The 13,476-nt window shown below is 48.4% G+C and overlaps 1 protein-coding gene across 1 annotated transcript; it reads right to left on the minus strand.

The window, feature by feature from the left end:
- Nucleotides 1-317: 317 nt before the first annotated feature.
- On the minus strand, nt 318-3,493 carry GADD45B (growth arrest and DNA damage inducible beta). The gene is made up of 4 exons (XM_079961156.1): nt 3,168-3,493; nt 2,958-3,059; nt 2,116-2,332; nt 318-1,045 (listed from the first exon to the last, which is right to left on the minus strand). The coding sequence occupies exons 1-4, from the start codon at nt 3,209-3,211 to the stop codon at nt 932-934; spliced, it is 477 nt and encodes a 158-aa protein (XP_079817282.1). The 5' UTR covers nt 3,212-3,493; the 3' UTR covers nt 318-931.
- Between the last annotated feature and the right edge of the window lie 9,983 nt (nt 3,494-13,476).

The raw sequence follows: 13,476 nt of genomic DNA on the forward strand, positions 1-13,476 counted from the left end.
CATTAAAAAATATAATAAGTCAAACATCAATCAATCAATTACTTTGAAGTCTTTTGTTCAACCACAAAGAATTCAGGTGACCAGCTGTTTGCAGGGCAATGACCTCACGACCCTGTTGAGGACTGCATTGCTGGGGGTTGGGCAAGATGACCCTCAGGGGTCCCTTCCAACTCAATGGAAAAAAGTCTGCCTTTGCAAAGCTGGTGTGCTCCAAGACTGCAAACACCCCCCACCCCTGCAGCTCAAAAAAGCCTCTGAGCACAGCACCAGGTTGGCAAAAGAGATGGCAGATTCAAGAAACACAGGTCACGCTTCGCTTTCAGAAGGTAACAATTTTTTTTATTGCAGCTTTTAAAATCAGATATAAGAATATATAGATGTATTCGATTCTCTCTCAGTGCAAAAAAGTCATTTTGCGTGTTTTTTCTCTTAAATAGATAAATAAGAACTTCTCTGCATCCAGTTCATTTTTTAATTTTTTAAAAAAGGAGTTCATTTGCAAACTGTCTTTTTTTTGTAAAGCTGTCCCGCAGACGCTGAGGATTCTGCTTCCGTCTGCCTTTCTCTCGGCAAGAGGGCATCTGTGCAATCCTCCCCAAGGCAGCAGATCCCTTTCCCGGCAGCACAAAGGAAGGCGCGGCCCTCCTCTTCCTCTTCCTCTTCCTGCTGAGCAGTCAGCTGACGCAGGAGCTTGCAAGTCAGCAGGTCACCAGGCAGCCTCCTCCTCCTCCAAGATCATCACCATCGAGATGATCTCGTCACCATCCATCGCCTCTTCTCTCTGACTCACCACCCACCACTCTGCTTCTGCTGGGGCGGCCAGTCGTGGTTTCGGTTAGTTTTTTTCTTAACAACAACAACAAAAGAGAACGCTTTCTCTTCCCTTCTCGGTTTATTTTTCCCAGTTGGCAAGCTGGCATTGTGGGGCGGCTCAGCGAGCCTGGAGGGTGACATAGGGCACCCACTCGTTGTTGCAGCGGCTCTCTTCGCAGTAGCTGGCAACCTCTGCCAGGCCCTGGGTCTTCCAGGAATCCGTGTGCGGGTTCTGTGGGAGAGAGCGGGGAGGGAAGGCACATGAAACCTCCAGTTGCAAAAACAAGATCCTTTTCAGAATGTCAGAATACAAGGACCCAGGAGAGACCAGGGTTCAAATCCCTGCATTTGGCTATGAAGCTCAGGGGGTGAGCTCGGGGGGGGCAGTTACTATACCTCTGCCTAGCCTACCTCACAGGGGTGTTGTGGGGACTAAGCGAGGGAGTGGAGGAGAACTGCATATGACACCTTGAGGGGCCTGTATCTTCTTGGAGGGCATATAAACATGGCAAATAGATAATAAGAAAAGCATTCTGCCCCCATCCTGCAATCCAGAAGGCAGCTCAGGAAGTGCTGTTTACACAGCTCACATCTGGCTGGGCTAAACTGCACGTGTTCTCTCTCTCTCTCTCTCTCTCTCTCACTCACACACACACACACACACACACACGCACACACGCACACACACACAGGAGCAAAAATGACATTTCAGGAATTCCTCCCCTCCCTGGAGGAGGAAGGACATTCCGATCTGGGCCAGTCAGGGGAGCTTGTCAGTTTCCCAAATGGCGCTGAGACAACAGACTATTCCCTTCCCCCCTGGACATGTTGGGGTGATATGCCCCCTTCCCATAGTAGGAAGGGCCTCCCAAGGGCCAGGGCATGATGGCCGACCTCCCGAAAAGCTGTCCCTCACATTTGTCCACCTCCAGAACTTCTCTTTTTAAGAAACAAAACACTATTAAACTGCAGGATGCAACGTGAAAGCACCCATCTCTCCCCTGCTGTAGCAAGGCTAAGGCTTGCAGGCTGGGCATTCCCCCTGCTTGTGGACCACCAGAAACACTGCCCAGGCTTGTGCCCCAGAGGGTCACTTTGGTAGTGCTAATGCAGCAGTTTGGCTTCACCCCCGGAGGGGCACTCCATTGATCCCGATGCTCCTTGTGCCCGGCCGGCCTGCACCCTCCCCATTTCCCAACCAGGAGAGTCCCGCATGTGCAGCTGGTGAGGCTCCTCTCCTGGCGCCGTCCCAGGAAAACTTGGGCATGCCAGGGCCACGTGGGCGCTGCCAGCTCAACTCACCGTCACCAGGATGCAATGCAGGTCCTGTGGCTCCGCGGTGTCCTGGGAGCCGTCTCCCAGCAGGGCCGCCAGCCGCTCCATGCCAGACACGCGCAGGATGTTGATGTCGTTGTCACAGCAAAAGGCCTGGATGAGCGTGAAGTGGATCTGCAGGGCAATGTCATCCTCGTCTTCTTCATCGATGGCGAGCAGGCAGAGGACCACGCTGTCCGGGTCCCTGGGGAGAGGAAGGGGCAGGAGAGTTAAGGGCGGCTCTTTCCAGCCCAAGCCCCCAACCAGGGCCGTTCCCTGCCTCCACTGCTCCCTTTAGCCCATTTGCAAATTTGGCTTCATTTTAGCCCCCTATTAAAAAGTTACACACTCTATTTTATCTACCTATTAAAATGTTACATATTTTATTTTAGCTACTTATTAAAAAGCTACACAATCTTAGCTACCTATTAAGAAGATGTGCATTTTAGTTGCCCATTAAAAAGCTACATGCTTTATTTTTTAGTTACAAAAGTGTATATACTAAAAGTTACCTGTTTCCATCTATTTCTATAGTTACATATTATAAGTAAGTTACTTTTTGTTTTCTGTTTTTTACTTTTTTATTGTTGCAAGGTTTGGCTTTCCTAGATGCAAATCAAAGTTGCCTCCCCCCCCCTTGCAACGTCATTTATCCATTTCTGAAAATAACTGAATATTGTTGCTTGTATGTTTCAAAAAGCAACGATTCGCACGCCCTGTGAATTTGAACTAAACTGGCGGCACAGACAAAGCCTTGCTTTTGAAACACACACACAAACCACAAGAGTCACTTACTGGAGCCAGAAAAAATGCAATAAAAAATGACTTACACATTCATGAGTTTGGCAGACTCGTAGACCCCAACTGTCAAGGCCCCCTGCCTCTGGGCGGCCACCAGGAGCTGCTCCACAGCTTCACTTACTGACTTCATCCTTTTGGGGAGAAGAAGGGAGAGAACAAATGAGATTTTGGCACCAGGAGCAAAAAAATCCAGAGCAGAAACTTCCACTCCACTTTCCCCCCCCAAAACACAAACTTACTTGTTTTCTGTGTTATCGCAAGACACCAGCTCTTCCAGAGTCATGTTGCAATTATAATCCACAGTGGCGCAAAAGGGGGGAAAAACCAGTCCAGGTAATGCCAGAAAAATTGGTGGGTTGTTTCTTCCTTTCCTCCCTTTCTTCCAGCAAAGCAACGTTTCCCCACAAGCCAGAAAATCCAGAAGGTCCTGCGAATAAATCCCAGCAGAAGGACAAGGCGATTTCCAAAGTGGTGAAGGAAAAATAACAATGCACAAAAAGAGAAATTAAGATCCAGTCCAGCACAGACGCTGCTTCGGCGGCAGATGGATTCTGACTCGGCCAGAGCAGCTGACGGCGCTTTTTATAACCTCCCCAGGAGGGGCGGGGCTCGAATTGATCCTTTCCTCCTTCTGATTGGCTCTCGAGCCACAAAGGTCGGCTCCGGGAGCCCCCGGATTGGCGGAGGCGCGCAGGGCCACCACGTGGGGGAGGAGAAATGTTGCAACTAGGAAAAGTCCGAAGGAGGCGCTTTGCTCTTGCGCGGCTGTTTTTTGCTGCTTCAAAGAATTGCGTGTTTGTTTTTTCTTTTCCACCCCCACTTAAAAAAGAAGAAGCGAGTTTCGGTTTATTTTTCCCAGCAGCAGCAGCAGCAGCAGCAGCAGCAGCAGTTCCTGCTTAGGAGAAGATTTCCACAGAAAACAGGGGCGGGCGCAGTGTGGAGCTTTCTGGCTGCGCGTCCCTGTTTTGCAATCGGAGGGAGCCAGGGCGAAATAGGAATTAATAAGAACAGCAATCGCGTAAAAAGAAGCAATGCAAGGCAATGCAACACACAGCGCCAAATTTATAGTAATTGCAAAAATAAATTACGCCAGGCGGTTGGATCAGCATGCACGGATAGGCTTTCCCTACAAAACCGTTGGGGTTGCTTTTCTTTCTTCAAAATCATTGGGATTTTTTTTTTAAATGCAAACCTGTTGCACTCAAATAAAAGAGACGTGTTTGCTGGCAACGGAGAGAGCGAAAATAAAAGTGGGCTTTGATGAGGGTAGTGGGCTAGTCGGGGCGCTGTGCCCCCCTCCCCACTATGCAAGGAGGAGGAGGAGCAGCCGGGCGCGTGGCGTGGGCTGGCGCGTGGCGTAGGCTGTGCAAATATCACTCGTGGTTTCACACTCCTCTGACTCACTCGCTGGAGCTTGCACATTTTTTCTCGGGTGTGTGGGGAGAAAAGCCACGCATGCAGCTTGCGAGCTCCATCTACCCCTCAAAAAACCTCTCCCTAATACAACCCCCCCCCAACCCCGCGCCCCCCCCCCAGGCCTGAAGTCCATTCCTGCACTTTGTAAATTGCACCTTTTTCTTCAAAACCCCATTCTCTCTCTCTCTCTTTCTCTCTCTCTGACCTCCCCCCCCCACCCTTAAAAACAGACAAACGCCCTAGTAATTTCACTGGTTTCACTAATTGCAAAATCCCACAGTGTCAGTTTTGCCCCGGAGCAAACGCGCTCCCGACCGAGCTGGCGAGACGCAGGATCTGTGCAACTCCCCGACTCAGGAAATAAAGGCGCAGAGCTCTTCTCTCCTTTTTTGGCGGCGAGTCGGACCCCTGCCAAAGTGGGTGACGGGTCAGCCATCGGTCTGGCACGCGGCTTGACCCCGCTTGCACCCAGAGAGGATCCGGTTTTGCAACCGCGCCGCGCAGGAGAGATGACTCAGCCCCGACTCAGCAAACCCAGCCCGGTTCGGATGGGGACAAAAAGTGCTGTTTTCGAGAGTGAATTATGTCTAGGAGCAAGAGGAGATGTGATGGAGAAGGAGGAACCAGGACCGGCCGGGATCAGACCCACCCAACCCACCTCCCTGTCTCCAGCAGGGGACGGTCAGACGACCCCCCGACCCCCTCAGAGGCCTCTATTTCTTTATTTCATGAAATTTATGCACTGCAAAAAATAAAAACAATACCTCAAAGTAGTTTACAGGAAAGACAAAACCATAAAATTATTAATAAGGAGAATTAGTAAACTGGACCACTCAGTCAAAAGAGCATGAGACTCAATCTGAGGGTTTGGGGTTCGATCCTCACCTTGCACATTGCAGGGGGTTGGACTGGATGACCTTCAGGGTCCCTTCCGACTACCATTCTAGAAACTGAAGGAAATAGACTTATTAAGGCAGAAATTATAAGTTAAGCAACAGAAGAGGAAAAGCAGATTAAAACATGCATCAGCTTTCTGAACCAGTGGGCAAAGGTGCTTTTAGCAGGCACCAAAAAGAGTCCAGTGAATGAGTCTGCCTGATGTCAATAGGCAGGGAGTTCCAAAGGTCAGGAGGAAAACAACCTCTCCAGTCAACATGGCAAGGTAGATTGCTCCTGGAGCTGGAGGATTGCTCAAAGAGTAAGGCTTGCTCCAAGAACAGAACAGGCCAAGAACCATCTGGCATCTTCAGGGAGCCCACAAGACGAAACGCCGCTGGTCTGTTGACTCTCCCTGAGCCTGGGGGCTCTGGTGACTAAGGGCTGCTGGCAGGATTCTCCCTCTCCCACCATGGATTTGCCTTAAGGCCCCCCTGATGTAAAACCACCTAAAAACTGGTAGCCACACATCTTGTGGCAGTGAGTTCCATACATTTGTTGTAGGTGGCTTATTCTTAATAATAATGATAATGTTGTTATTTATACCTGCCCAAAGACATTGTGCACTTTGAACCTGCTGCCGCTCCGCATAATTGTCTAACTCGCCCCCCCCCCGAAAGTTCTAGGGTCACACAAAATAGAGAAGTTGATCTCTCTGATCTCTTTCACAGATTTTATGACCTATTTACATATCTGAGGTTGCAACTTAAAAATAAATTAAATTAAGGCAAGTGAGAAGCAGTATGGTTAGAGTGACAGCCTAGCAGTGGGCTCTGGGTTCAAATCCCTCCTGCCACATTGTTCATTGAATGACCAGTTATGATTTCCTCGCCTGACCTGCCTCACAGGGGGGTTGGGAGGACAAAGGGGTTGGAACCCCGACTCAGCAAGGAAGCTAACTAGACATGCAAATGATATTAAATTGAACAAATTTAATTAAGCGGATTTGCAGTATGTATTTATTTATGGGGACAATTTTGGCGTGGGTACGATGCCGGGGGCTCGCGAGGATCAGCCGTGCACATGATGGGGACCAGAGAGTAGTTTTGTTGTGCACTCACAGGCGAGCCCGCCCTCTGGTGGCCAAGTGCAGGAGCAGCACCCACTGCCAGGAGGCAAATTAATAATTCCTCCTTCTGCCACCCTCTTCCAGCAGCACAGAATGAGAGAATTGTGGGTCATCCAGTCCAACCCCCTGGGGTGCAGGAATCTCAGCTAAAGCATCCAGGACAGATGCCATCCAACCTGTGCTTAAAAACCTCCAAGGAAGAAGAGTCCTGAACCTTCCCAGGGAGCCCATTCCACTGTCCATCAGCTCTTGCTGTCAGAAAGTTCTTCCTGTTGTTTAGTCAGAATCTCCTTTCTTGTCACTTGAAGCCATGGGTTCGAGTCCTACCCTCCAGAGCATGAGAGAACAAGCTTGTTCCCTTTTCCACATGGCAGCCTTTGAGATGTTTGAAGACGGCTCTCAGTCTCCTCTTTTCCAGGCTAAACAACTCCTTCAACTGTTCCTCATAGGGCTTGGTTTCCAGACCCTGGATCATCTTGGCTTCCCTAGTCAATAAGGACTAGTCTCTTGAGAATGCTTGAGATTCCCAGGGTTGGGGAAGCCTTTTGTCCTTGTTATAATACTGCATAATGAGCACATTTAGTAAATAATGTTTTATTCTCTTAAACCTCTAGTTGCAATCTGATTTGAGACAACTAAATGTATATATTAATAACAATAATAATCCGAACTGAATTAATGGCCAGATGGGTCACCAACTGTTATGGTGTTACTAACCGTGCCTTGAACTTGGCAAATTGGCAAGCAGTGCATATCTCTGAGTGCAGCTGCTATATGCTGACCAGGCTGGGTTCCTGCCAGGAATTGTGCCGCAATACATACATACATACATACATACATATACATATATATATATAATAAATATAATTATAATTATATATAATATAATTGTGGGACGCGGGTGGCACTGTGGTCTAAACCACAGAGCCTTGGCTTGCTGATCAGAAGGTCAGCAGTTCGAATCCCCGCAACAGGGTGAGCTCCCATTGCTCGGTCGCTGCTCCTGCCAACCTAGCAGTTCGAAAGCACGTCAAAGTGCAAGTAGATAAATAGGTACTGCTTTATAGCGGAAAGGTAAACGGCGTTTCCATGCGCTGCTCTGGTTCGCCAGAAGCTGCTTAGTCATGCTGGCCCCATGACTTGGAAGCTGTCTGCGAACAAATGGCCTATAGAGCGAGATGAGCGTGCATCCCCAGAGTCGTTTCTGACTGGACTTAACTGTCAGGGGTCCTTTACCTTTACCTTTACCTATTATTATAATTATTTATTACATTTTTATACCACCCTCTGCAAATCTCAGGGTGGCTCACAACATGAAAATACAAGATTAAAAAAAATAACTACAAAAACAATAAAAACAAGAACAACCAATAATCCCCCCCTACACATTTTAAAAAGGCACTGGATGTTAATCAGCAAAAGAACTGGAAGAAGAGGAATCTCCCTTGGGGAGAGTGTTCCACGAACAGGGAGCCACCATAGAAAAGGCCCCGTTCTCGACTTCCGGGTTGGCGCCTCCAGGCAATGGCGGAGTTCCTCCGATCGGGAGGAATTTGCTCCGTGGAAATCAGGGTCTGACCGCCACGGCGAAGGCGGAGACCCACTGAAATCACAGGCGGGAGAAGCTTGTGAACCTGGGATTCAGCTGGCACCTTTTGCGCCTCTCCTACTCACGGGGAAACCCTGATTTGGGGATCCGGAGCGAAGTGGGGTGAGTGGCGCTGTGCTTCGAATTGACTGCTTCTTTCACGGAGTGAAGCCGCATCGCTGTTGCCGGAGAGCGCTGACTTTTTCCTGTGGACAATTTGACTTTAAACAACTACCCGTGAGTAGAACGGAAAATTGGATCTTTAAATTTATTAATTTGGCATTGAAACGGGAAGGTTTCAAACAGGAAGTCCGCCTTCCTCTTTTGTAAATAGATTGAAGCAAAGACGCTGCAAGTTAAAGCCTTGGAAAGTCTTTTGTAAGGGATTAAATTTCCATCGGTTAAAACTATTAAACTCCCCTTGGAAGCAGGAGAAGAGGGGGGAAATTTTGGACCTAGCGAGCCTGCAGGAGAGAGTGAAAAATGAAATTACCACTGCTCTGAACCTGGAAATGGGCTGCCAGTAAGATTGACGTCTTGGGAGAGTTCATTGACTGTGAACAGAAAGTATGTTGACAGATGGCTAAATAAGAGAAATATATTGTTTCCATTGTTCTCTTCTGCGTTTAAAAAGGAGGAAAAGTAACTGAAAATTGAAACTCCTCTATGTGACATCCTTTTATATATTTGAACATGGCTATCATATCACCCCTTAACCTCCTCTTCTCCAGGCTAATCATGCCCAGCTCCCTTAGCCGTTCCTCATAAGGCATCGTTTCCAGGCCTTTGACCAGAGCAGAATACAGTGGCACTATTACTTCCCTTGATCTAGATGCTATACTCCTATTGATGCAGCCCAGAATTGCATTGGCTTTTTTTAGCTGCCGCGTCACACTGTTGGCTCATGTCAAGTTTGTGGTCAACCAAGACTCCTAGATCCTTTTCACATGTACTGCTCTCAAGCCAGGTGTCACCCATCTTGTATTTGTGCCTCTCATTTTTTTTGCCCAAGTGCAATACTTTACATTTCTCCCTGTTAAAATTCATCTTGTTTGTTTTGGCCCAGTTCTCTAATCTGTCAAGGTCATTTTGAAGTGTGATCCTGTCCTCTGGGGTGTTAGCCACCCCTCCCAGTTTGGTGTCATCTGCAAATTTGATCAGGATGCCCTTGAGTCCATCATCCAAGTCGTTGATAAAGATGTTGAATAAGACCGGGCCCAAGACAGAACCCTGTGGCACCCCACTAGTCACTCTTCTCCAGGATGAAGAGGAACCATTGATGAGCACCCTTTGGGTTTGGTCAGTCAGCCAGTTACAAATCCACTGAGTGGTAGCATAGTCAAGACCTCATTTTACCAGCTTCTTTACAAGAATATCATGGGACACCTTGTCAAATGCCTTGCTGAAATCAAGGTAGGCTACATCTACTGCGTTCCCTTCATCTACCAGGCTTGTAATTCTGTCAAAAAACGAGATCAGGTTCGTCTGGCATGACTTATTTTTCAGAAATCCATGCTGACTATTGGTGATCACAGCATTCCTTTCTAGGTGCTCACAGACTGTTTGCTTAATGATCTGCTCCAGAATCTTCCCTGGTATTGATGTCAGACTGACTGGGCGGTAATTATTTGGGTCCTCTCTTTTCCCCTCGCCTGACGTGTTGTTGAACCTAAAGTAATACAAGTGGGAGCCCCAGCCTTACAGAGGCAAATCAAGGACTATAAGTGGAGGCCTTTTATGAATGAATATAGAAAAAGTCAGAATTTGGAGCCCTGCTTGGACTGGAGAAGGAAGGTTGGATAGACTCTTTCATGCAGGGATTTACTGACCTTTGGGTCCTGAATCTGGGTCAGGAGGTGATTGGAGCTGTGGGGGCCTTTGGATCTGGAGGAGATTTGAAACATGATTTGAGATATTGTATGGACCTTGGTTCTAGCTGTGGAGAGTTGGCTGGCCTGTCGAGAGGCCACCCTCTGGACCTCTCATGGAGGAGGCACATGAAGAAGGGCCTCAGAAGATGATCTCAGTGTCTGTGTCGGTTTATACAGGGAAAGATGGTCCTTCAGGTATTGTGGTCTTGAACCTTTTAAGGCTTCAGAGGTCAAAACCAACACTTTGAACTGGGCCTGGAAACTAATTTGCAGGCAGTGCAGTCAGACCAGGATCAGTGTAATATGCTCAAACCATCTTGCTCCAGTCAGCAACCTGGCTGCTGAATTCTGCACCAGCTGAAGTTTCCGAACCGTCTTCAGAGGAAGCCCTACATATAATGCACTGCAGTGGTCTAACCTTGAGGTTGCCAGAGCATAGACAACAGCAGGCTCTCTCTGTCCAGCTAGGAGTGTAGCTGGGCCACCAGCCGAAGCTGATGGAAGGCACTGTGGGCCACTGAGGCCAAGTGACAGCAAAGGATCTAGGAGGACCCCCAAGCTATGAACCTGCTCCTTCAGAGGAAGTGTAACCCCATCCAGAGCAGGCAATCTCCTCCCCATCTGGTCTAGGGAACCCCGCACTAACAGCGCCTCCATCTTACCTGGATTGAGCTTCAGTTTGTAGGCTCTCATCCAGTCTGTGAGGCAAGACAGCAGTCCAGCCTGCAATTCTGGATCATAGAATCATAGCGTTGGAAGAGACCACAAGGGCCATCGAGTCCAACCCCCTGCCAAGCAGGAAACACCATCAGAGCACTCCTGACATATGGTTGTCAAGCTTCTGCTTAAAGACCTCCAAAGAAGGAGACTCCACCACACTCCATTCTGGCATTTGCCGGCCCCTGTGAGAAGAGGGTGCTGGACCCCCTTGACCTGACCCAGCTGCTCCAGGCTCTTCGGGCTCCTTATGCTCGGATTTGCTGAAGGTTGATTACTGTGGAGCTGAGGGAACCTTCAAGATCTCCATGGGAAGATTCTTCCCAAGCGCCCAAAGGCTGGAAAAATAGCCGGCTGCTGCCCCTTGCTGTCTAAAATTGGCATTACAAGCTCACGAGATTCTCTAGCAGCAAATGGTTTCCTCCGATGGAGCAGGATTTAACATGCACCTATAATAGCGGCCCCATTTGCAACCTGCAACGTATTTCAAGCAGAATCTACTTGATATACAAACGAACATGAGTGCAAGTGGATGCTTTAGTTGAGGTTCCTGTATTTCAGGGGGTTGGACTAGATGACCACTAGGGTCCCTTCCAACTCGTTCTATGATTCTATGAAAAAACGAAATGCAGGGGACAGAATAAAATACATCACACAGTCAAAATAATTATTAAAGCCAGGCAGTTGCTGTGGTTGTTGTTGTTAATTGAAGCAGCTAGTTTCTTTCTCTTGGCCAGGGCAATCCAAAGAACCAACCAGCCAAACAGAGGCACCCCCCCCCACACACACATAGATCAATGAAAACCAAGGGGGTCCAGATAGACTGCCTCTGGACCTGGAGGTTCCATAAGAACGCAAGAAAGAGCCCGGCGGCTGCATCAGGCCAGGATCCCCACATGCCCCACAGGGAAAGCCACTAACAGGATCCGAGCGCAAAAGCCCTTTACCCGCTCCTGGCCTGGGTTGCCCTTGTGAACAGACTGTGACCTGGTGCTACTGGCACCTCCCAGAAAGAGAAGCAACGGTTGCCCTCTCTGTCCTTCACTGCCACTATTCTGGCTCAGATGATGCTCATCTCCCTGGTTGCTATGGCAACCAGAAACAGGGCAAGGCTCCCCTGTGGAGTGAAGATGCTGGTTGCCACAGCAACGGCCCCAGCATCCTCACCTGTGGCTGGGGAGGATCCAGGTCCTGTGCCCTCTGAAGATGCAGCTGTAGTGCTGTAGTTTAATAAAAAGCAGCACCTGTAACTGCCCTTGAGTTAATGTTTTTACACACACACACACACACACACACACACACACACACACACACAGACACACACATATATATGGAAAGGGGAAATTCTGAGGATTTTCTCTCTGAGAAGCAGGGTGTCAGTTCCTTCAAACAGAACCAAACAAATGTCTTGGCAAAGGGCTTGCGCTTGGCATTTGAATCAGGGAGGCCCGACCCTGCTCTCTTGGCCTCTTTCAGCCAAACCATTTTAAATGTACAATATATGCCTGGTGTGTTTTCATGCCTGGTGTGTTTGAACAGCCCATGTTTGTTCATTAATAAATCAGTTTAAATTGCTTAAGTTGCCGTTCTTAAAAAAAGAAGCGCTGTTAATCTGATTCCATTTGTAAATTGCTTCCTGTGTGATCTCCTGAAGTGACTTCAGAGTAAAGACATCAATGGCTTTAAAAAAATCCATATTTAAAAAAAACATAGAATCTTAGGATTGTAGAGTTGGAAGGGATCTCCAAGGGCCATCTAGTCCAACCCCCTGCGATGCAGGAATTTCAGCTATTTCTGGAAATATATCTATTGGTGTAACAATAAGGCGACAGTGAATCCATGTCCTAGTGAGAGACATCACCCCATTAAAAATCAACATAAAATTTAAATCAAAGCAAGTCTCCATTGCCCTCTCTCTGCCACATCTGGGCTTCAGGTAGACATAGTCTTGGTGAGCGTACATTTTGGCTCTAGATTTCCACGGACTTTGCAGAAGGTTGTGGTGTGGTAATAAGTTGCTGGGATTCTTGGGAGGCGGCATCTGCTTTGAATGTGCAGTGTGTGCATGCATACACAATCTCAGTATCCTGTTTTTCGTAGAATCAAAGAGCTAGAAGGGACCCTGAGGGTCATCCAGTCCCGAGGGGCCCATTCCACTGTCAAACAGCTCATAAATTCAGAAAGTTTTTTCAAATGTTTAGTCAGAATCTCCTTTCTTGTCACTTGAAGCCATGGGTTCGAGTCCTGCCCTTCAGAGCAGGATAAAACAAGCTTGCTTCCTTTTCCATGTGGCAGCCCTTGAGATATTGGAAGATGGTTACCGTACCTCCTTTCATTCTCCTCAGCTCCTTCAACCATTCCTCTTAGGCCTGGTTTCCAGACCCTTGATCATCTAGGTCACCCTCCTCTTCACATGTTCCAGGTTCAATTGTGGCAGCCATAATTGGACACACAGTATTCACCTTTTCTGCTGCAGCATCACACTGCCAGCAGCCAGGCGCTCATGGAGCCTCCAGGTCCAGAGGCAATCTATCCACATTCCTTGGTCCTTTGGGGCATTTGGTCCCTGTGAGAACAGGAGGCTGGGCCAGATGGGTCCCCTTGGACCTGATCCAGCAAGCCCTGCTCATGTTTGTACATGCAGCACCCCCTCTACCGGTCACCTGCCTGCCCTTCCTTTTGCCTCATGCCCTCAGTCTGGACTCGCACACACCACCATGGGCAGCCATCCATCCTGCCACTCCCCCGACAACCTGAGCCAGGATGAAGGGAGGTTCTGGGCTCTTCTTACCTAGAGGTTTTTAAGCAGAGCTTGGGTGACCATCTGCCCTGAATGCTTTAGCTGAGATTCCTGCCTTGCAAGGGGTTAGACTGGATGACCCTTGAGGTCCCCTCCAACTCTACAATTTTGTGATTCTATGAAGCCTTCCAAATGGAGAGAAATCCAGCTT

This window comes from Podarcis cretensis (genome assembly GCF_951804945.1).
Source record: "Podarcis cretensis genome assembly, chromosome: 18".
NCBI lineage: Eukaryota > Metazoa > Chordata > Lepidosauria > Squamata > Lacertidae > Podarcis > Podarcis cretensis.

Excerpts from the sequence above, each read along its gene's own strand:
- GADD45B (XM_079961156.1), bottom strand. The coding sequence starts at position 3,211 with ATGACTCTGGAAGAGCTGGTGTCTTGCGATAACACAGAAAACAA. Across the intron at positions 3,060-3,167 it reads TGCGATAACACAGAAAACAA|GATGAAGTCAGTAAGTGAAG; the intron begins GTAAGTTTGTGT and ends TCTCCCCAAAAG. Across the intron at positions 1,046-2,115 it reads TGCATTGCATCCTGGTGACG|AACCCGCACACGGATTCCTG; the intron begins GTGAGTTGAGCT and ends TCTCTCCCACAG.